Source organism: Musca domestica, unplaced genomic scaffold (assembly GCF_030504385.1).
Source record: "Musca domestica strain aabys unplaced genomic scaffold, Musca_domestica.polishedcontigs.V.1.1 186, whole genome shotgun sequence".
In the NCBI taxonomy this organism is placed as follows: Eukaryota; Metazoa; Arthropoda; class Insecta; order Diptera; family Muscidae; genus Musca; species Musca domestica.
In genome coordinates this window covers 982,933-1,008,491 of record NW_026712242.1, presented here as the reverse complement: position 1 = coordinate 1,008,491, position 25,559 = coordinate 982,933, and the positions used below count along the sequence as shown (strand labels likewise).

At 35.9% G+C, this 25,559-nt stretch overlaps 1 protein-coding gene across 1 annotated transcript in view; it reads right to left on the bottom strand.

Annotated features, from left to right (window-relative positions):
* Positions 1-9,529: 9,529 nt before the first annotated feature.
* LOC101887402 (rootletin) overlaps positions 9,530-25,559 on the bottom strand; it is an 89,663-nt gene continuing 73,633 nt past the window's right edge. Inside the window, 11 exon segments of the mRNA XM_059121072.1 lie at positions 9,530-9,766; positions 9,969-10,208; positions 10,273-10,500; positions 10,575-11,525; positions 11,588-11,758; positions 11,823-11,925; positions 11,988-12,754; positions 16,990-17,063; positions 17,066-17,122; positions 20,142-20,990; positions 21,878-22,409. Coding sequence (XP_058977055.1) covers positions 9,710-9,766; positions 9,969-10,208; positions 10,273-10,500; positions 10,575-11,525; positions 11,588-11,758; positions 11,823-11,925; positions 11,988-12,754; positions 16,990-17,063; positions 17,066-17,122; positions 20,142-20,990; positions 21,878-22,409 — 4,029 coding nt within the window. The 3' untranslated portion in view covers positions 9,530-9,709.

Below are 25,559 nucleotides of genomic sequence, written 5' to 3'. Positions count from 1 at the left end.
ACAATATCGTATAGCCCCCATATAACGGTACCCCCACGGTATTCGGTATTTTGATGATTTTAGCAAAATTTTTCAATGGAATTGTCTGAAATTCCACACAAGTAGTTCCTTGTGTGAACTTTATACCTCGGCAGTGAATTATCTATATAGGTCCACAATATAGTGTAGCCCCCATATAACGGTACCCCCCGGTATTCGGCATTTTAATGATTTTAACCACATTTTCAATGGAATTGTCTGAAATTCCACAAAAGGAGTCCCTTGTGAGCATTTAACCCCCTTAAAAAGAATTGTTTATATAGGTCCACGATATCGTATATCCCCCATATAACGGTACCCCCGATATTCGGTATTTTTATGATTTTACCCACATTTTTCATCGGAATTGTCTTAAAATCCACACAAGGAGTTCCTTGTGGGTACTTTAATTATCTATATAGATCCACGATATCGTATATCTACCATATAACGGTACCCCCGATATTCGGTATTTTGATGTTTTTAGCCATATTTTTCAACGGTATGGTCACAAGGGGTTCTTTGTGAGCACTTTACCCCCTGACAGAGAATTCTCTATAGGTTAACGATAACGCATAGCTCCCATATAACGGTAACCCGCGAAATTCGGTATTTTGATGATTTTAACCACATTTACCAATCGTATTGTCTGAAAATCCACACACGGAGTTCTTTGTGAGCACTTTACCCCTGAAACTGTAATTGTAATGTAATTGAAACTGGAATTGTCTAGATAGGTCCACAATATCGTATATCCCCCATTTAACGGTACTCCCCTTTATTCTGTATTTTGATGATTTTAGCCACTTTTTCCAATGGAATTATCTGAAAATCCACATAAAGAGTTCCTTGTGAGTACTTTACATGCAGACATAGATTTGTCTTTATAGGTCCACAATATCGTACATCCCCCTATATATCAGTACCTTCCTATATTAAATATTTTATAGATTTTAAAAGAATTTTTAATGGATTTTATTTTTTTTTTTTAATTTTCTAATTCGTTCCAAATGGTGGAGGGTATTCAAAGTTCGGCCCGGCCGAACTTACTGCTTTTTTACTTGTTTTTTTTTTAGTCTTTACCATTTTAGGTCTTTGACTTGGCTCCATAATGGTATATATAATAATGAAATATTCTCTAACCAGTTTCAAGTTTTCAGAATTTCACACGACAAAATATAACGATGTTTGTGTAACTTTAGGAGATTTTAATTTGACTAACATTAAATGGTCTTCCTGTTCTGATAGCAATGCTTTTTCCAATGCCAAATACAAGCTTTGATCATTTAATCGATGCATTGGTCCCCTATTTGGCGGTGGTCTATCGCAAATCAATAACATTTCTAATTCCTTTGGTAAATTGATGTCTTACTATCGCATTGTGACCCTCAAGACCGCCTCAAAGATAAATATAATCCACCTGTGAAGCTAAAATGACCCTTGCCTTTTTATACCCTCCACCATACTATGGAGGGTATATTAACTTTGTCATTCCGTCTGTAACTCCTCGAAATACTCATATCAGACCCAACAAAGTATATATATTCTTGATCAGCGTAAAATTCTAAGTCGATTTAGCGATGTCCGTCTGTCTGTCTGTCCGTCTGTCTGTTGTAATCACGCTATCTTTCGAATGAATTGAGATAGGTGGCTAAAATTTTGCACACATGTTTATTTTTCCAGTAGGCAGGTTAAGTTTGTAAATGGGCCATGTAGGTCCACGTTTTCATATAGCCCCCATATAACGGTACCTCCCTATATTCGGTATTTTGATGATTTTAGCGACATTATTCACGGGAATTGTTTCAAATTTGGTATTTGAAGTTCAAAATGGATACTACACCCTAAGACAGAAAATTGTCTGTGCAGGTCCACGTCTTCATATAGCCCCCATATAACGGTATCTCCCTATATTCGATATTTTGATGATTTTAGCGACATTATTCAACGGAATTGTTTTAAAATTGGTATTTGAAGTTCGTTATGGGAACTACAGTCTGTGACAGAAAATTGTCTGTGCGGGTCCAGGTCTTCGTATAGCCCCATATATCAGTACCTACCTATATTCGGTATTTTGACGATTTTAGGTACAATAGCCACCGAAATTGTTTGAGATGTGGTATTTGAAGTTCGTAATAGATTCTACAGCCTGTGACAGAAAATTGTCTATGCTGGTCCAGGTCTTCGCACAGCTCCAATTTAACGGCACCTCCTTATATGCGATATTTTGATGATTTTAGCTACATTATTCACCGTTTATTTCAAGTTTCAAATTTGAATATGGTAATGGCTTATGACAAACAATGCCTATGTATGTCCACGTCGTATAGACTCCAAAATAACGGCTATATTCGGTATTTTTAAAATTTTAACAGAATTTTTTTAGGATTTTATTTTTTGAAAATTTCCAAATTCGTTGCAAATGGTGGAGGTTATTAAAAGTTCGGCCCGGCCGATCTTACTGCTTTTTAACTTGTTTTTCTTTGTACGATGTTACGATTTTCAGACAGATTGAAGATATGATACAATATATTGAATTCGACACAAAGCCAACGAAGTGGGTTGTTATTCGTATAGTTCCATAAATCAAATATGCCCGATGAGCCGCTTAACCAACGGCGAATCACGTCGCATAGTGGTGAGTGTGTGATAGTGTCTATCTGCCTTTCTTTTTCACTGCAAATTTCAGATCATTGAGCTCGTCTCGAAAGGGAAATAAACACACGATCTGATTGTTTATTATTAAAATTCTATTCAATATAAAATCAGACAATTTTTTCCCTTCAATGACATTTAAAGGGAAGGTTACGTTGAGCATGACACGGCGCCTTTTGAGTGTAGGTAATTTTATTATACTCAATCTGAATTCGTACGACAGTAGAGATTGTTGAGTCCAGTCACGACTTTTAATGCAAAATAGAAGGAATCGTTTTTGTACGGATTCAATTGAAGTTGAATGAATTATATAGGGTGGGTCTCATACAGTGGAACCATATTCTAAAATGCAGCGAACGCAGAAGATATATAATTGTTTGATAACTAAAGGAACTGCAAATACCTTGCACTATCGCTTAATAAATCCTAACGTTTTATAGGCTTTCACCGTTATAAGGGAGATGTGTTCTCTAAAATTTAATCTATAATTCAAATGGATTCTCAAATCATCAATGGAATCAATATTTTGACTACTCGGTCATTAAGATAATAGCTTGTGTTTATCCTTTTTGACCTAAAGAACAACAAGCGCCGAAATTTCAGAACAATCAATTCTAATAAATTAGAGTTACACCATTCGTAAAATTCGTTTAGATCTGATTGTAAAACAAGTTGGTCTGTAGCAGTATTATGTGAGTAAAATATTTTTACATCGTGTCATAGCCTGTAGCACACATTATGACATTCAGATGAGTTATTAAATCATTAACCATCTGCAATCTATCAAAAAAAGTAAGATTTTATTCACTTTACAAATTGATTAGAAAATCCCATTAGATGCAACTTTTTCAACAATAATCTATGATTGACTTTGTCAGATGCCTTACTAATATCAGTATATATGCAGTCTATCTGAAGACGAAATCATTCGCAGTTGTAGTGAATTCAATTTGGAATAGCATTAAACTTAGTAATGTCTCTATAGTTAGAGCCCCATCTTCTACTACCTGATTCGATTTCTTCCATGTTAAAGGGAAATGACCGTTTTACATAGATTTAGTAAACATCAGGAAAAGCAAGAATGTCGACACAGTGTTTTAGAATGCATGCGGGAACGTCCTGGTCCAGGAGAAGTTATATTTTTCAAAATTTTCACACTTTTTTAAATTGTTTCAACGTCAAGAGACGGAAGATTTATTAAGGAAGGCATATGGATATTGATAATCCTCAGTACTTGGACCATAATCAGCGCAAACAGAACCTTTTTTAAAATTTTGGGGACACATTGGAACGGCGTTTTGTATGAATGAAACTATAAAAGTAAAAAAGCAGCTAAGTTCGGTGGGCCGAACTTTTAACACCATCCACCATTTAGAAGAAAAAAAACTACCGGAAACTACAACTTTAATGAAAACTGTTATATGGAAGCTATACGAAGGCGTGGTCCTGCTTACGAACATTTCTGTCATAGGCTGTAGTACCCATTACGAACTTCAAATAGCAAATTTAAAACAAATCCGATGAATAATGTCGCTGAAGCCATCAAAATACCGAGAATTGGGAGGTACCGTCATATGGGGGCTATACGAAGACGTGGACCTGCATACAAATATTTGTGTCATAGCCTGCAGCACCCATTACGAACTTCAAATACGAAATTGGAAATAATTTCGGTAAATAATGTCGCTGAAATCATGAAAATACCGAATATCGGCAGGTACCGTTATATGGAGACTATACGAAGACGTGGACCTGCATACAAAAAAGGGAAATAAAAATGATTTCGGATTACATACCAAGTTTCTTTTCATTTTATTAATATAATTCTTATAAAGTTGCTTATTTAACGCTGTATACGTTCATCTAATAGCAGAAAAGTATGGCAAGTCTGAAAGTGTACCACTCTTTTTGAATTTTTTATATAGTTTATTCTTCTTGTTTTTTTTTTTTGGACAATGAATATGAACCCCATGGGGGTCCTGTTTGATTCTTGATAAAACTTTTAGGTACAACATTAGATACACCGATTTCTAAAGTGAAATAAAATGTATTAACCAGTTCGTGTAAGGAACTTGACTATTGAAGTATTGTCCAGTCAATTGATTCCAAAAAGGAATTTAATTGGGTATAGTCTGTACCATGGCTCAATAAAAAAGGTTGCTCAACTTCAAAGAAATTGGAAAAATGCAACTCTGTGCTGGAGACTTATAGTTTCAAATAGACTTTTAAATATGCAACAGTAGGCTTTGTTTACTTTTATATATTTTTTAACAAAATTCTTATATTGGGAAAAAATCCCGCGAAACAAGAATGGAAGTTCGGGGTTATTCCACCAGATGGAATCTAAAATAGCAGGACAATACAGTTTTTATCGCAAAATTGTTCAATTTGTTACCCATTTAAGCCGAAAATTTGCTTTGTTCTACCTTCTGTAATTATGGCATGGTCTGTACCATGGTAAAATTAAGAAGGTAAAGTCATTTCAGATAAGCATTCCCATCTTTGCATTTTCTGTAATTTGCCTTGTCAAATTTCACTGCATAGAAAGGTGGTTCCCATCCCTGATTTGTGTATGTACAATGGATTTATAAATACATTTTTTGACAATGAAATGTTGTCAAATGAATACTTTTGAAAATTTTGTAAACATACGATTGCATGACTTTACCTTCTTAATTCTACCATGGTCTGTACGAGAGAAACAGTAACACGATTTAGTAACTAGATTATTGTAGAACAAGTTAAAAAGCTGTAAGTTCGGCCGGGCCGAACTTTTAATACCCTCCACCATTTGCAACGAATTTGGAAATTTTCAAAAAATAAAATCCTTAAAAATTCTGTTAAAATTTTAAAAATACCGAGTATAGCCGTTATTTTGGGGTCTATACGACGTGGACATACATAGGCATTGTTTGTCATAAGCCATTACCATATTCAAATTCGAAACTTGAAATAAACGGTGAGTAATGTAGCTAAAATCATCAAAATATCGCATATAGGGAGGTGCCGTTAAATTGGAGCTGTGCGAAGACCTGGACCAGCATAGACAATTTTCTGTCACAGGCTGTAGCATCTATTACGAACTTCAAATACCACATCTCAAACAATTTCGGTGGCTATTGTACCTAAAATCGTCAAAATACCGAATATAGGTAGGTACTGATATATGGGGCTATACGAAGACCTGGACCCGCACAGACAATTTTCTGTCACAGACTGTAGTTCCCATAACGAACTTCAAATACCAATTTTAAAACAATTCCGGTGAATAATGTCGCTAAAATCATCAAAATATCGAATATAGGGAGGTACCGTTATATGGGGGCTATATGAAAACGTGGACCTACATGGCCCATTTACAAACTTAACCTGCCTACTGGAAAAATAAACATGTGTGCAAAATTTTAGCCACCTATCTCAATTCATTCGAAAGATAGCGTGATTACAACAGACAGACGGACAGACAGACAGACGGACATCGCTAAATCGACTTAGAATTTTACGCTGATCAAGAAAATATATTCTTTGTTGGGTCTGATATGAGTATTTCGAGGAGTTACAAACGGAATGACAAAGTTAATATACCCTCCATAGTATGGTGGAGGGTATAATAATATTACAATTGAATGCCTAGTATTATATTTCATTGGAAAATTGTTGTAAATATTAGTGGTCTATAGCAGGGTACAGTTACCAAGGTAATCTCGTGCTGTCATACAATTACATTTTTTATTTTATGTTCCTTCATTGTCAAATTTTTATTTTGTAGTTATTCCTTAAATATGGGCATACAGCAGGTAAGAATTTTGCTTTTAAATTCGAACAAATATTTTGTTATTTTCACGCCACTTAGAGGCTGTAAGGTCAAGGAAGAATATGAAAGTCATGTAAGACTTAATTATGGAATGGTTGAATTGGTTGAATATCACGTTTGGTTTGCTACAATATTGGTAAAATATTGCCATCCCTCATCTTCACTCGAATTTGCATTAAATTCGTTACAAGATATTGTTCGCCTAAGTTTTCGTTTGAGTACAGAACCCATATATCAGGTATTGTGAAGATGTTGGCATCATTTTCAGCTGGTAATTCTTGGGTTTTCATACTTGAAGACGGACCTAAAGTGAAAGGTCATTCGAGGCATACACAAGGACCAACATCAGCGAAAACGTTTCCTTAAGATGAAGGGTTCGAAATCTCTATCTTTATGTGTCTAAGTCCAAGAACACCTATACCTATGATATGAAACCTATAACTGTTTTTAAGTGAAAGTAGCCCCGAAAATTAAAGGATTATTTACTATTTTTGTAAAGACTGTCACTCGTCGTACGAAAATATTTTAGATTTGATAATACAGCAGCTCCAAGCGAAACTCGTACACTTAGCATTCAAATTCAATACCGGAAGAAATCTATATTTTGTATTAGTGTATAGGGAACTAGAACTAGCCGTAGAACAAAAATTTACTGTTTTTATTTATTTAACAAAATAATGGGATTTATTCTAAAACTCAACAAACTTATATGGCAACTCTGTTTCGAACTGCATCCGACTTCACGCGATTTTTGGAAAATGTATTTGGGCAAGTCCCTAAAAGTTAATTTATCATAAATTTCCATAAACCGCTAAGTGAGATATCTAAAATTTTTAATAGAAATCGATCTACAGTTCAGTTCATCATAAAACGGTTCAAAACATATGGATGTGTGGAAAATAAGTCAAAAACGGCAGATAATAAAATATTTAAAAATATGAAAGTATATTTTACTGCAGATCAAAAAGGATCCATTTTTGACTATGCCGAAGCTCGCAAAAATTGCTGAAACGATTTTTCATTTTGAATGAATATGCTGTTCACGGACGAGAGCAAATTTAACCTTTTTGGTTCAGATGGCAGACCTTGTGTATGGAGAAATGAAATGAAAAGAAATGAAGGCGCTCCCTGCCAAAAATATGAAGTCTATAGTGAATCACGGTGGTGGGTCAGTAATGGTGTGGTATTGCATTTTATTGAGGGTAATATGGATCAGACTATGTATCATGGCTGCTATATAATTGTCCCCACGTCATGGATACACCAGCCCATAAAGAATTTATGGAGCTATCTCGATGGAAAAATCCGCCAGCATACGACATCTTGCAAAGAAGATTTGAAGAAAGCGTTGTTAGAAGAATGACAAAAATTTTAACTTAGCTTTTGCGAACAACTTGTTGAAAGTGTGCCAAATAGGCTACAAATGGTAAAAAAGTAAAGGAATGCATACAAAATATCATGTCTAGAAGTACTTTAAATTCTACGAAGTGTACGAGTTTGGATTTGGCATTGAAATACGATCTCTTTTAATATTTATTTATTTATTGCTTTTTAAATAACTATGCAGACTATGTGTACTAATACAATGTAAAAAAAACATTTTTGTTGTAAATTTTGATTTTTGGAAGTTATAAGAAAAATAAATTATTTTCTTTATCTGTACGACTTTCGCTTGGAGCTACTGTAGATTTTATTCGAAAAATGACATGGTCGAGTTCTTTAGAAAAGGGTTGCTATATAAAATTTAGCAAATCAGTTTACCTCTATTGTTTTGCCATTGTTTACAGTTTAGTCTGTAAGGATGTTTGTAAGCCACAGACTTAATAAATAATTTAAAAAAAAATCGATTATATTATATTATTGATAAATTTCAACATCGCTGTCCATATAATTTTTAATGTTTTTTGGCATGTTCAATGACAACATATTCAAATAACAGCTGTTTAAGACTATGGTACCTCTATTGAATGTTATTAAGGTTATGGATATCATTATGGCTACGACTATTTTGTATGTCACGTCTAATTGAACCTTAAGATAACTTTAATGAAACCCCGTAGGTCCAAGTCACAAATGATATTTGACCTTCAAGATCGTAAGTTTCTTATCGGCTATGGTGTCACTCATTCGCATTTCATAGCATGTTTCCATTGGAAACCGAACAACGTTGTTCGCTCTCAGAATTAGGTACACGAATTAACCCGTTCATACGGCACGATTCGTAATTCATAGTAAAATAATTCCTTTTTTCAAAAAAATTGTTTGTTGATTTTAAAGGGAATGTATACGAAAATACATGAAATTCTCACTAATATGAAAATAAGTAATTATTGTTTTTCTCCCAAAGATTTATTATATCATTAATTTTACAATTTTCATTCACGTTTTCAACTTTTTGTGTAAATGTTGACATTTTGAACATATTTTTGTGATTTTCCATTTTTAAATTCTGCTGAAGAGACACTTGTCAAACATTTTTTCTGCCGATAGAAACATTTTGAAAATATTGACTATTTTGTTTGCAGTTTTCTGTAGAAATTTTAACTCGTGGACCAAATTCGTACCTCGAATAAGAGAGAAAACAAAATTTACTTTCATTTGAATGTACATACGCCATTCAACATTGTAGTTTTCATTCATAATTTTCAGTCTTCCCAAAAATTTTTAAAATTTCATTAAATTTTTCTATTTATAATTTTTAAATGTCATAATTTATTTTTCGATAAATGCTCTCATTTTTAGGGATGGGACATATTTTTTCGTTGTTCTGAGAGTGATTTGATTTGAACAACGTACAAATATGAGTGTTCGCTCAGGAAATTTTGTGTGAAGAATTAGGTAGTTTTTTCATAGTTAAGGGTCAAACAACGAATAGAGAGCGAATCAAGTGCAGTGGAAACGCCACATCAAAACGTAAAAAAATATAAGCGAAGAAGATGATTGAAGCCAGGGTATCAGACACACAGACATTCATGTTCGTCTCCTGAAACGTTGGTGTTTTTTATCCGCACCCACCCCACCAAAAATGCAACGACATTTACGTAACAATATCTGTAGTACATATGTATGTACGTACGGTGTATATTTTATTCAATAAAAAGTTCTAATTTCTTATGGTATGTGAAAATGATGAAATGAAACAAACAAAAAATAATTGATAAATAATAACAATAGACTACAAATGATTGATTGATTGATTGATTGATTGATTGAATTGATTTATCATTTGGCGGTTTTGCGCTTTGTGATTGGAGTGGTTGGCGTTGGAGGCTTAGCAATCTGTAAGAAAAAAAAACAGAATCATAAGTTTATCAGATTGAAGGTGCGTTTTATAGAATACAAAAAACATTTCAATATCGGTTTTAAATAGCAGAAAAATAATATATGTCGTATAAATTTTATACCCAACAAATCATATCATATTCAGCAATATTGAAAACTTTTTTGAAGGTCGTAATAGTTGGTAAGGCAACGAACATACCGATCGAATGGGCTTCGGAGTCACTGCATTGGCTGGTGGTGGATCTCTGGGCTGCGGACCGTCCTCATCGCCGACCACCGTCACAGCCACTGGCCTCTGTTCACTCGACGTACGTTCCGTGCTGCCACTTCGTGATGTCGATCCTGATCTCTTGAACATGCCGGAGAGACGGCCACGTAAATCCTTCTTACTCGCTCTCATGTCACTGGCTACACTTATGTCAGAGTCTGATCCTTGAATCTACAACGGAACCCCATTGGGAATAAGCTAAAAAAATTCAGGATTCAATTTTGGTAATACCCACCGATATTTCACTCTCGGAATTGCGACCACTCTTTGTGAGACTTCTCAGTTTTCCCATAAGACTTTTCTTCTTTTTGCGAGGTCCACGTGGTATGTCACTCTGCGTCGAGCCACCGGATAATCGTGAATCTAGTCGAGAATCATAGCTCGAGTCGCGTACCAAGCCACCCAATTCGGAGTCAATGGATTGCATCGAGGAAACACTGCCGTCATCTTGGCGCCAAATATTCTAAAAGGGAAGTGAAGGAAAGAGAAAATAGATGATCAGTGGTAAAAGTTCTGGCTAGGCTGCTCGAATAATACCTGATCCCTTTGGATAGAGTGATCCAGCGAAAGACTTTTCCTAATCAAACTGCCATTGTGGCTGGACCGCGATAATTTTGTTCCATTTCTGCTGGTACTTGCGGCACTGGCCACTGAGCTTTGACTTCCATGTGGATCATTTTCTTGCGAGGCGGCACGTCTCAAATTACTGCGCCTCATTCGATAGCGTTCATGCTCCTCCTCGCTGATGCGCTGGAATTTACGCACCTCCTCGGAGGCTTCGGCTAGGCGAGCCAGCACGCCCGATACATTCGAGGTGTTCATGGATGGTGATGGGCTGCGATTTCTCCTGACTGCCGTTGGTTCGGGTCTCAGATCATTTGGCGTGGGAGCCGCTCTATTTCCAGCTAGGTCTGGAGCGATCTTTACCAGCTCATCTACCGTTTGCAGAAGTGCCCCAAGTTTGCGTTCACCTCCCTCTTGTTCCATGCGACGCTTTATTAATTCCTTTTCATAGCGTTCCCGTTCTCTTCGCAGCTTCTCATTTGACGTTCTCAATTTCGCATGAACGTCACGTAGTTCGAGGAGATCACATTGTAGCTCAGCAATCTTTCGACGACCCTCTTCCATTTCCTCCTCGGTGGTTCGTTTCAATTGCTCAAGGCGTCTCTTCGATTCCAAGCGTTCCTTGTCGCGCTCTCGTTCCACCTCAAAGAGTGTTTGACGCAAGTCGCGAGCTAACGTCGATGTCTCCTGCAAGAGCCGTTGTTGATCTTCACGCTCCTTTTGCCAAGACAATTCCAGTTTTGTCTTCATGCCCGGTATCTTGGTGCGGCCCGATCCAATGACTCGTTCCTCCTCGAATTCATTCAGCTTTGATTGCATTTCGGATATTTTAATTTCGTTGGCACTGCGTTCCGAGACCAATTCAGTTTTGACTTTGCTGACCTCCAGGCGAGCTTCTACCAGTTGATCTTCCAGGCAACCAATCTGAAGTGGCATAAATTTCAGTTATCCGATACTAATTCAACGTTGTTCCAAATTCAACTCACCTGTTGTTCCAAGTAGGCAATCTTGCTCTTGTCATCTTCATCGCTGCTGTGCATTGAACCACGACTTTGGCGACCAGCGTTGTTTGCCTTGAGATCACCGATTTTCTTTTGGGCTGACTCAAACATCTGTTTGTATGCATCGCGATCCTTTTTGAATTTTTCGCATTGGCGCTGCAATTTGCAAGGGATGCATTAATGGTATTCCCCACACGGAAAACGATTTGTGGCCACTCACCTGCATGGATGTCAATTCGGAACTAAGCGTTTTCACCTGCTGTTCGTAGCGAAGTCGTGTCGATGCCACCTCCGATTTCAATTGTAGCTCCGCACTCTCAAGCCTTTATGTATGTAAATGAAAATAAATGCAAATGTTCGAAATAAATACCAAATAGAGACTCACTTTTTCGTCAAGGCCTTTATTTCATTTTCCAAATCTGCGCTATGCCCATTGAGCGACGACTTTGCCTGCTCTATGCGAGTGAAGTCACTCAGCTTACGGTTCAGATCGTCGTTATCCTTGCGAAGTTGGAACACCAGATCAATATTCATCTCGTTCTCTCTCTTCAGACGTTCATACTCGTGTGTCTTCTCGTCCAGCTTGTTCTGCAGCATTGTCTTTTCGTACTCCTTGGAGTTATTCTTGAGGGTCTTGGTCTCCAGTTCTTGGATTTTCTTTTGGGCATCGTTCAGCTTTTTGGCCAGTTCCGTTCGGTTGACACGAATCGTCTCCAATTCAGATATCTTTTGGTTGGCATTATTGAGCTCCGTCTGAAGGGTGTTCTTTTCGGTGGTCAATTGAGCCCGCATTAGTATGGTCTCCTCAGACAGTTTTTCCCATTGGACATTAAGATCGTTGTAGCGCCTTGTTTCGCTGCTCAACGAGTCCTGGAGGTCTTCAACTTGTTTCTTCAATTCCTGCACTTGTTTTGAATCTGATTTTGAGGATTTGATTTTCAGATCCTTGATTTCCTTCTCCAGGGACAGTTTTATTTTGTCGGCATTTTTACGGGCCTGCAATAGGTCGTTGTCCTTTTGCGATAATTTGGCCTCAAGTTTTTCGCGATCCTTTCGTTCCTTTTCACAGTCTTTTTCCAATTTTGAAAGTTTCTCCTTGTCCAACTTCATTTGCTGCTCCAGGCTAAGTTTATTTGACTCGGTTTGTTTTAGCTAGAATAGACAAGGAATTAGTAAAAAAATCAAATGACTAGTTTACACATCATGTTAAAGTGAAAATCTGACTTCTCTGCAATTATACTTAGCATTTTTATGGTATACTTTTCTTTAACAAACAACCTGTTTTTATTTGCGGCATTATTTTTCGTTCGTTCCTAAATTTTGACGAACGGAAAAACAGTTAAGTTTTGTAGCAAATGTAAGCTTTTTTTATTCTTGATTTTTTTTATAAAAACAACAATAATGGGATTAAGCCTGACTATTTTGTAACAACAAAATACTACGGTATTCCGAACAAACACAATTACAGAAGGTAGAACAAAATGGCTTGAGAATAATATTACAATAAGTTTATGAACGTAAACCCTATGCTTGAGAAAACTTTGAAAAATGTTTGTGTAACAAGTATAGAATAATCGGAATGGAACCCTTATTTATAAGCTTATACTTGAAATTGTAGAATAAGCTTAAGAAAATAATATTATATTAAGCTTATTTTTGTAATAATATAAAATATTATTTTTTTAATTTTTAATCATTTTATACAGTTTTTTCTTGATGGACATCCCAATAGTAACTGCCTCGTGTGGCCTTGATACCCTGACGCTTTCTTCTCCCTTATTTCAGCTTCTGCATATCTTCCACTAAGACTACACATCTATTGAATTCCTGCAACTTTTTTGATGTCTCCAATCTGAAATGGGATTGAAATAATATATATCGCAGATTCCCGGATTTATTATTCACCCATACCCTACGAATTCGGTCCAGAAATGGGTCCTAAATTCGCGTATTTTGCTTTTTATCAAAGAAAACCATTTTTTGCTGACAATTTTCACAAAAAATCAAAACTAGTTTGTCAACTAAAGACAGATTTGAGAAAAGTTTGTGGAACATAAGTGTTTCTCAAGCATTGTTGAAAAATTATAATTTTATAATATTATTCTCAAGCTGTATTGTATTTTTGGTATGTTGGGAAGCTACCCCCTAAATACAATCTTTTTATACCCTCCACCATACTATGGAGGGTATATTAATTTTGTCATTCCGTTTGTAACTCCTCGAAATACTCATGTCAGACCCAACAAAGTATATATATTCTTGATCAGCGTAAAATTCTAAGACGATTTAGCAATGTCCGTCTGTCTGTCTGTGTGTGTGTCTGTCTGTCTGTCTGTCCGTCTGTCTGTCTGTCTGTCTGTCTGTCTGTCTGTCTGTCTGTTGTAATCACGCTATCTTTCGAACAAATTGAGATAGAAGGCTAAAATTTTGCACACATGTATATTTTGCCAGTAGGCAGGTTAAGTTCGTAAATGGGCCATGTAGGTCCAAGTTATCATATAGCCCCCATATAACTGTACCTCCCGATATTCAGTATTTTTATGATTTTAGCGACATTATTCGCCGGAATTGTTTCAAATTTGGCATTTGAAGTTCGTATTGAATACTACAGCCTAAAACAGAAAATTATCTGTGCAGGTCCATGTCTTCGTGTAGCCCCCATATAACGGTACCCCCGGTATTCGGTATTTTTATGATTTTTGCGACATTGTTTATCGGAATCATTTCAAATTTGGTATTTGAACTTCGTAATGGACACTACATCCTAAGTCAAAAAATAAGCCATGTAGGTCCACTTCTTCATATAGCCCCCATATAACGGTACCCCCCGATATTCGGTATTTTGATGATTTTAGCGAAATTATTCAGCGAAATCGTTCCAAATTTGGTGTTTGAAGTTCGTAATAGATACTGCAGCATAAAACAGAAAATGGGCCATATAGGTCCACGTCTTCATATAGCCCCCATATACCGTACCCCCCGATATTCGGTATTTTGATGATTTTAGCGACATTATTTACCGGGATTGTTTCAAATTTCGCATGTGAATTTCGGAATGGATACTTCAGCCCATGCCAGAAAATTGTCTGTGCAGGTCCATGTCTTCGTATAGCCCCCATATAACGGTATCCCCCATGTTCGGTATTTTAATGATATTAGCTAGATTATAAACAGATTTTTCTTCAAGTTTCGCATTTAAATAGTGTAATAACTTATGACAAAAGTTGCCTATGCTGGCCCACGTCGTCGTATAAGCATTCGGTATTCTTAAGATTTTAACAGAATTTTTAACGGATTTTATTTATTAGAAAATGCCAAATTTGTACCAAATGGTGGAGGGTATTAAAAGTTCGGCCCGGCCGAACTTACAGCTTTTTTACTTGTTTCTTTTAGTGCCCTTATTCTGTCAAAACATATACACCTTTTGTGTATGTGTTTTTTTAATAAAAAATACAATTATTTCAAATTATTTCAAAATATGCATATTTTCGACGTTGATACAGGGTGACAATAACACATTGTAACATTTTGGGATATTTTAGATTCAATCATGTGGAATAACCCCCAAAATTATACTCTTGTTTCGTGGGTTTTCCCCAATAAAAGAATTTTGTTAACAAATAAGCAAAACCAACTGTTGCATATTTAAAAGTCTAATTGAGTTGCATCTTTCTAGTTTCTTTGAAGTTGAGCAACCTTTCTTATTGAGCCATGCCAACACTGTTCTATCAATAGACAAGGACGGACGACGAAGGGGGGTTTTGTGGTAACAGCCAAAACCAACTTACATGGTTATGCTATTTCGTTCATAACAAGTGGAGAGAGACGAAAATGTTATAAGTGCGCTTGTAAGATTTGGTAGTTTTTCCAAAAGAATTTTAGTTTAATTTAATTGGTTGGTTCCTCGATCTTTTGGTACGATCTCGTCACTTGGGTAAAAACGTTTTTTGTCATGTTGTTATTATACCCTCCACCATACTATGGAGGGTATTTTAATTTTGTCATTCCGTTTGTAACTCCTCGAAATACTCACGTCAGACCCAACAAAGTATATATATTCTTGATCAGCATAAAATTCTAAGACGACCTAGCCATGTCCGTCTGTCTGTCTGTGTGTCTGTCTGTCTGTCCGTCTGTCTGTCTGTCTGTCTGTTGTAATCACGCTATCTTTCGAACAAATTGAGATAGAAAGCTAAAATTTTGCACACATGTATATTTTGCCAGTAGGCAGGTTAAGTTCGTAAATGGGTCATGTAGGTCCAAGTTTTCATATAGCCCCCATATAACGGTACCTCTCGATATTCGGTATTTTGATGATTTTAGCGACATTATTCACCGGAATTGTTTCAAATTTGGCATTTGAAGTTCGTAATGGATACTACAGCCTAAGACAGAAAATATCTGTGCAGGTCCACTTCTTCGTATAGCCCCCATATAACGGTACCCCCCGATATTCGGTATTTTGATGATTTTAGCGACATTATTTAACGGAACCGTTCCAAATTTGGTATTTGAATTTCGTAATAGATACTGCAGCAGAAAACAGAAAATGGGCCATGTAGGTCCACATCTTCGTATAGCCCCCATATACCGTACCCCCCGATATTCGGTATTTTGATGATTTTAGCGACATTATTTACCGGGATTGTTTTAAATTTCGCATTTGAAGTTCGTAATGGATACTTCAGCCCATGCCAGAAAATTGTCTGTGCAGGTCCACGTCTTCGTATAGCCCCCATATAACGGTACCCCCTATATTCGGTATTTTGATGATTTTAGCTACATTATAAACAGATTTTTCTTCATGTTTCGCATTAAAATATTGTAATAACTTATGACAAAAGTTGCCTATGCAGGTCCACGTTGTCGTATATGCATTCGGAATTCTTAAGATTTTAACAGAATTTTTAAAGGATTTATTTTATTTTATTTATTTATTTATTTATTTTATTTTTTTTTTTTTTTTTTTTTGGAAATTGCCAAATTTGTACCAAATGGTGGAGGGTACTAAAAGTTCGGCCCGGCCGAACTTACAGCTTTTGCCAACACAGTTTTTGTTGTTGGTTTGGTTTGAAAGCAGCCTATCTAGAATTCTGCCAAAAATATATAGGGAATTTACATAAACATACATATTTTCAGGACATCCAAATTCTGCGATCAAATGCTATCCCAAAGGTTTTTCGAATTTACTTCTTATTTTACAAATTTATTGTTTCTAGTTTATACCATTTTGTTATTAGTTTATCATAAGTATTATTATTAATTTATTCAACACTCCAAAACTTTTTTTGTGGTTTAAAACTTGAGCCTTTTAAGGTTTACTCTAAGAATGCTAAATACAAATATCTAACACGTTGGGTAAAATTGTCATTTGTTGGGTGGCTTACCAAGTTCTCCTGTTTCTTTAACTTCTCCTCCAGATCTTTAATCTTCGAATTGGATTGTTTAATCTCATCCTCAGTTTCTTAATTTGCTTTTCCAATTCCGAAACCTTGGGTGTCGATGAAGTCTTGGATTTTTCTAAAATGAAAACCATAAATATGAAAATAGAATTCCAGTCAACTTTTATCTGAACAGGATTGAATAGAAACTATTCGAATTGTCCGATTTTTTTGGCCTATTAATTGTTTGCAATTAGTTACAAATTGATTTTGATTTTTTTGATCTGTAGTGCGATTCTCTAAAATTTTTGCCGTTATCGGAAAAATTAATAACTTTCAATCACAATAGTTGTGTTCCAGAACCTACAAATTAGTACTAATTAGTACTAATTTTGCTACAACGCGTTCCCGTACTCAAAAAACTAGCAAAACTTGCAGCTCTCTCGAGAAAAAAATGGCGCTGAGTGGTGCACATTTCTGCTTGTTTTAGCTACATGAATTTGGCCGAGCAGAAATGTGCAAATTGTGAATTTGACATTTAATTGGCAGGGCTAACAAGGTTGAAAAATGTGTTGATACATTTCAATGTTCCCGCGTCATAACAAAAATAAAGAAATGATCAACTAAAGGAAAAACTAATATTTGTAGTGCAAAAAAACTAAAAAAAAAAATATGGGGCACTTTTGGATGATTCCAGTAGGGAAGAGGACTGGCTGAATGATGAATCAGATTATTAATTATTATTATAGATTATTAATTTTAACGTATCGTCTTCAATACTAATTTTTTTAAATTTTGGCGTCCGTTTCAGTAAGGTTTCACCAGTCCGATTTGGACTGTTTACTCTTGGAATTTTGACATTTTATCGCATTTCTGCTAATTTTCCGTTCCCTTATTTTTTGAGCACACCTAATTGAGAATGACATTTCGAACTGTTCTCTCTTCTGCTAGTTTTACTACTAAAAAAGTACTGGAACACAACTAATATTTTCATGAAAAAAGTACAATAAAAGTTATGCTATGTTCTCATTGCACTTTCAATCAAGTTGTTCGCTCTCAGAATTAGGTACACGATTCATACACCCGTTCATACGGCACGATTCGTAATTCATAGTAAAATAATTCCCTTCTTCAAAAATTTTGTTTGCAGATTTTAATGGGAATTTATACGAAAATACATGAATTTCTCACTAATATGAATAGAAGAAATTATTGTTTTTCTCTCAAAGATTTATTATATCATTTATTTTAGAATTTGCATTCATGTTTTCAACTTTTTGTGTAAATGTTGACATTTTGAACTATATTTTTGTATTTTTCTATTTTTAAATTCTGCTGGAGAGACACCTCTCAAACATTTTTTCTGCCAATATAAACATTTTGGAAATATTGCCTTTTTTGTTTCCAGTTTTCTGTGGAAATTTCAACCCGTGGACAAAATGCCCACCTCGGATGAGAAAACAAAATTTACTTACGTTTGAATGTACATACGCCATTCATTATTGTAGTTTGCATTCATAATTTTTAGTCTTCCTGTACAAAGTACTTTGTACATACTTTTGAGTGTGGTTTAGGCGCTGGGAAAATCTAGCAATAAAATATAAATACTCTAAAATTACATATTTCCCAGCCGCCATAAAACACCACTGTGAACAATTCGGTGATCTTGTGCGCTGACGCATACGATAATGTGTGAGATAATAAAGGTTATGACCCACACGCACATATATCGATGCGCTCAGTAGATGCACAAGACCACTTGAATGAAATAACAAGCAGCCGTGCAATGTTCTCCATTCAGTATTAGAATAGATATGAGATAGAATGGCTACGTTTAGGTTAAGTTAGATTAGTTTTTGTAGCACTACAGAAACATATTTTTAAATAAAATCAGAATTGAATCAACAGCCAAACAATTCGGTTGGTTTTTTTTTTTCTCATTCATTGATCCTTCGAAAAATAAAGAATCGACGACCTAAAATAAAATTGGTTTGAGTTATCCCCCACCAGTGGTAAGAAACTCAGAAAAGCCAAAAAAGAAGTAGCTGTTCTTCAAAAAGGAGAAGAACTGCTACCAAAAAGTTAGCTGAGACATTTTAAATGTAAGACCGTAGGGCATTTTAAAAAAATAGTCCAAGTGAATAAATTTAATTAAAAAAGCCATAGTGCAAAAATAAAAAAGCCATAAAGGCAAAAATAAAAAAAGACCCAACGGGCAAAAATAGGAGCAAGAAAAAAAAACAAAAAAGACCCACGGGGCAAATTAAAAAAAATAGCTAAAAGAGGACAACAAGTCCCAAAAAAAAACATACAATTTTTAAAAGAGGACACCAAAAGTCCCAATTAAAAAAGAAAAAAATTTAAAAAAAATAATAAATAAATAAATTAAAAAAACCAAGAAGTCAGTATCAAAAAAAAAGAAAAAAAAACAAAGAAGCAAAATATACAAAAATATAAAAAAGCAAAAAATGGAAAAGGAGTTCCAAAATCAAAAGTTCCAAGAAGAGGATCGAGACAATACAACAGCGCCAGGAGAAAATCCTGGGACATTAAATATATTCGAGTGCGATATAGAAATAATGGAACGAGAGTTTCGGGCGTTCCAGTATTAGAATAGATAAGAATAAATGTGTGGCTGCGTTTAGGCAACAACGGCCAAACCATTCGGTTGGTTTTCTTTTCTCATTCACTTCCTAAAAATGTTTGAAATTTCATTAAATTTTTCTATTTTTAAATGTCACAATTTATTTTTTCGATAAATGCTCTCATTTATTAGGGATGGCACACATTTCATCTTTGTTCTGAGAGTGATTTGAATGGAACAAAGAACAAAAATCTTTGTTCGCTCAGCAAATTTTGTGTGGGGAATTAAGTAGATTTTTCTTAATTAATGGTCGAACAAGGAATAGAGAGCGAATCACGTGTCATGTGAACTTAGCATTAGCGACAACTTTTCTCGAGTTGTAAGTGAAAACTACAAGCTCGTTAGTCGTTGCAGACTTTTTGGCTGGCATAAAAATAGATAATCGCACAATCTAAAAATGAACTTTGTGATTTTTACGAGGATCAATGATCAATTTCGACTTTGAGACTTTTCAATACCAAAAGTCCGAATTACGCACGCCTAATTAAAATCTTCATTCCGGTAGTCTACTTACGCAAATCGTTTTCCACTTGAGTTAGTTTGGCCTTGTATTTACTCAACTCATCCTCCAATGACTTCTTCTCCGCCTGCAAATTCTTCAGACTCAGAGCACTGCTGTTGGCAACAAGGGCTCTTAATTCGGTTATTTCATCGTCCAGCTCTTCAACCCATTTTTTCAGCTGGTTTTTCGGCGTTAGATCGGTTACGCGAATTTCCAGTCTGGGTGGCAGTTTTGTCTCCGTTTCTTGTAGAATGCGCTTGAGTTTGGTCTCCAGGCCATTCTTTTGTTCTTCGACCGCAGCAAGGGCCTGCTTAAGTTTCGCCAGCTCCCCAGAGTCAGTTGAAGGAGATTTCTTCAGCGACAACAACTGCAATCGTTTGTTCTCCTTCTGGATACGTTCATTCTCGGCTTCAAGGGCAGTTATCTTCGATCGCAGCACCGTGGCTTCCTGTTCGACCATATCCAATTGACGCTTAACATTGAAGTTAGACTGTGACGAGGAAGAAGACTGCAAGCGTTCAATCTGTTTATCTTTTTCGGCTAGCGACTTTCGCAACGTCTCCAATTCATCGTTCAGTGCCTTCAGTTTCTTATCCGAGCTATTAGATGCCGATAAGAAGCCTGATTTTTTGTCCGTTGGTGACGCAGCCAGTTTCTCCTGAAGTTCCCGCACCTGTTTCTTGGCTTCTGTATTCTGCTTCTCCAAGTCTTCTACCTTTTGCCGCAGTATAGAGGCCTCCTGTTCGTTCAGCTCCAGTAAAATACGTAACTCAGCCGGGTCATCTTCATCCGATATGCCTTCGTCACGTTCCGCTTGTACCTCAGGTGCCAAGCGCCGTGGCGTGGGACTAAGCTTCCGAGCTGTGTGAGATGTCAAAGTTAGCATTAGTACCAAAAAAAAAAAAATCACATCAATAAAAACTGCATGCACAAACAAGAACAGTAACTGTAAAACTATGAATGATGTAGTAGAGTTTAGAGGAAAATGAGTTCAATTTTTTTAACAACCAATTTCATTGTTTGATGAGCAGCTGTAAAAAATGGCAATAAGACAAATTTAGTAGAAGTGAGTGAACATACATATATACTTATATACATCTAAGGGCGGGGGGTATGCAGGATGCAGGGAATGAGCAGGTTTATTGTTAGGTTAGTGAACAAAATAATAATAAACAAATAGTGACAAGAGGGGAGAGGGAATGCCCTTCACGTAGCACACTGAAGAACAGCATCTCAGCAAGTAACAGCAATGCGGACATGTTATTCTCACTGCTATTTTCCAACTCAGATGCGGTCCTCAGGGCTGACCAATTGGAAGGCCCCTTTTCCTCTCCCTCTCGACCAGTCAATCGTCCATCGAATGCGTTTTCATATAAAAAGACAACAAGAACAGCAACTTTAACTACAATTTAACATACTTCGAGAACGTGTTGCCATTTTTTTCAACTGCATCATTAGAGAATCATTTTCATCCTCCATGCGGGCAACTTTTTCCTCAAATTTTCAGCCTGCAAATATTAACAAAATGAAACAATATTTTAGCCAAATACAGTTAACATGGGCAACAGATGTACAGAATTTTGAAAGTCCCAAATCGAATGGAATGCAGGACAATCGACAAATAGTTTCAAATGACATTGCCAACAGGATTAGTCGTGTCCAACGTAAAATAATAAAATCAACAACGAAAGTTTCACTACAGAACGCTGCTACTGGTCTAAATGGTAATTTGAGATTGAATGATGTACCTGCCCCAGCGCCCGCTCTTAGAGCATGCGAGATCATGCTGGGAAACAACAATGAGGAGGGAGTCGCCATAGTGGACACTGTCGTCAGAGTAGCAGCAAATGGTGATCGTTCACGATCTTGAATACTCTTAAATATTGCAGATATATTGGTGGTGGCATCGGTGTTTTCCCATGCGGCTGCAGCGGGAGGTTCCTGCGTCTGTGTTTGGGCATCGACGACTTGGCATATAACTTCCTCTGTTATTTCCTCATAATTTTCGTTCGGTACTTCTGAGGTCGGACTCTCGGTATCGGTAGTTCCAAAACCACACATCGTCTGTGTGGCCTTATCATCAGCACTGGCAGTGCTGTCGGTTTGTGAATCGCCTTCGCGAAAATTGAAAACATCCGTTTGTGTAAATGACGAAATTTGCTCAACAAAATTATCCGTTTGTGTTGACCTTGGAAATTTCAAAATGTCGTCAACTAAATCTTCGGTTTGTACGCCTTGATGTGTTAGCGATTTTTTCTGCTTAACTCTCAGTCTGTGCAACTTTCCATTGTAGAACATTATTTTATTGGAAGGAAAATGTAAATGGTGTTTGAATAACCTAAGTGCAGATTGTTATGTCATCGACGATGATGATGTTTTCACGAAACTTGATTCTCTCTCTCTCTCTCTCTACTCGTTTTTCGAACCATAATTACGAAAAAAAACTACATAATTCCCCCACATAGAATTTCCTGAGCGAACGATGATAACATGCTTGTCCACCCCTATAGTAGATTAAAGACGAATATATACATAATATTGAATTCTTATATGTTTAATTGCAAACATCATTTCATCATTGTCGATTTTTCTCCTCCTTAGGTAATGTCTACTACCATTTTACTTCGTACATAATGTCAAAGGTAATGAATGTCATTTCTTAAGGAGAGACGTTTTGCAATTGCCACCTTTTCAGAGTTCTACCAACTTTACGAGTACTAGCAAGCATAGGACTACGTCCTATGTCTAAAACTCCTTTGTACGAAGGTAATATTGTTCCACGAACAATCATCAGTAACAAATACAGTTCAGTGCTGTTCTGGAGAAAATATTAATTAATTGTGTTTTTATTTTTCTCCAACCGTTCTTCTTTTTTCAACATTGCCACGCAAACAATATGTAAAGCAGGGCAAGGCAGAGAGCCTCAAAAATTTCTTGTGATTGTATATGTTTTGAAATAACAAAATATTGCAAGTGTTTTTTTTTTGTCTCTCTTTACTGAGTGAGAAATAATTGGTTATCCTTAAATTTTCAATTTAAAATTTTCCGTTTTAAAAACAACTTCGTTGTTAAAAATTAATATTTTGATCCGACAATTCGGAGATATATTTGCACAGTTATTTTAATTATGTTTCATTTTAAATATAAATCTTAGCAGCTGTTATTTTTACAATTTCGGAAATATTTGTTTTAAATATGTAGTAATTATATTTATGTACTCCAATATTTCTTGCGGTGTATTTCGGCAGAGAGCCTCAATTTTTTTGTGATTGTATATCAGGGCTGGGCAGAGAGCCTCAAAAATTTTTTGTGATTGTATGTGTTTTGAAATAACAAAATATTGCAAGTGTTTTGTTGCCTCTCTTTACAGAGTGAGAAATAATTTGTTATTTTTTTTAAATTTCCAATTTAAAATTTTCTGTTTTCAATAGTAAATAAAATTCTAAATAGTCGTAATTTTATGCTGATCAAAAACTCATATCCTGCGTTCGGCCCTAAAATATTATTTCTATGAATTACAAACAGAATGACAAACATCAGATCCTGTTCTTTTTCCTAATATTGACTAAGAACGTATATATCATTTCAGAGAAATCAAGGTATATGAAAATGTCCACTAATTTGGAAGGACAATAAATTTATCTAAAAATATTAAATGAATGAGAAAGAAATAATTAGTTGTCTTTAAAGTTTCTATTTTCAAAACAACTTCGTTGGTAAAAATTAATATTTTGATCAGACAAATCGGAAATATATTTGCACAATTATTTCAATTATGATTCATTTTTAAATAAAACAAGTAAAAGAGCTGTATGTTCGGCCTGGCCGAAATTTGGAAAGTTTTGTCATAAACCATTACAATATTCAAATGCGAAACTTGAATAAAAACAAGTAAAAAAGCAGTAAGTTCGACCGGGCCGAACTTCGAATACTCTCCACCATTTGGAACGAATTAGAAAATATTCACAAAAATAAAATCCATTGAAAATTCTGTTAAAATCTTTAAAATACCTAATATCGGAAGGTGCCGATATATGGGGGGATAAAGTACTCACAGGGAACTCCTTGTGTGGATTTTCAGATAATTCCATTGGGAAATGTGGCTAACATCATCAAAATACCGAATATCGGGGGGTACAGTTAAATGGGGGATATACGATATCGTGGACCTATATAGACAATTCTTTTTGAGGGGGTAAAATGTCCACAAGGGACTCCTTTTGTGGAATTTCAGACAATTCCATTAAAAAAGTGGATAAAATCATCAAAATACCAAATATCGGGGGTACCGTTATATGGAGGCTATACGATATTGTGGACCTATATAGATAATTCTCTGACGAGGATAAAGTACCCACAAGGAACCCCTCGTGTGGAATTTCAGACAATTCCGTTGAAAAATGTGGCTGAAATCATCAAAATACCGAATATCAGAAGGTACCGTTATATGAGGGCTATACGATATCGTGGACCTTTATAGATAATTATCTGCCGAGGTATAAAGTACCCACAAGGAACTCCTTGTGTGGATTTTCAGACAATTCCGATGAAAAATGTGGGTAAAATCATCAAAATACCGAATATCGGGGGGTACCGTTATATAGGGGATATACGATATCGTGGACCTACATAGACAATTCCCTCTCAGGCGGTGAAGTACTCACAAGGAACTACTTGTGTGGAATTTCAGACAATTCCATTGAAAAATGTGGATAAAATCATCAAAATACCGAATATCGGGGGTACCGTTATATGGGGGCTATACGATATTGTGGACCTATAATATATATAAAGTACCTACAAGGAACTCCTTGTGTAGATTTTAAGACACTTCCGTTGAAAGATGTGGGTAAAATCATCAAAATACCGAATATCGGGGGGTACCGTTATGTGGGGGATATACGATATCCTGGACCTGTACAGACAATTCTTTTTGAGGGGGTCAAAATGCCCACAAGGGACTCCTTTTGTGGAATTTTAGACAATTCCATTGAAAAATGTGGATAAAATCATCAAAATACCAAATATCAGGGGAACCGTTATATGGGGGCTATACGATATAGTGGACCTATATAGATAATTCTCTTCTACTAGATAAAGTACCCACAAGGAACTCCTTGTGTGGATTATCAGACAATTTCGTTGAAAAATGTGGCTAAAATCATCAAAATACCGAATATCGGGGGTACCGTTATATGGGGGCTATACGATATCGTGGACCGATATAGCCCATCTTCGAACTTGACCTGCCTGCAGACAAAAGACGGATCTGTGCAAAATTTTAGCTTCCTATCTTAATTCGTTTAGACTGTAGCGTGATTACAACAGATGGACAGACGGACGGACGGGGCTAAATCGTCTTAGAATTTTACGCTGATCAAGAATATATATACTTTGTTGGGTCTAAAATGATTATTTCGATGAGTTACA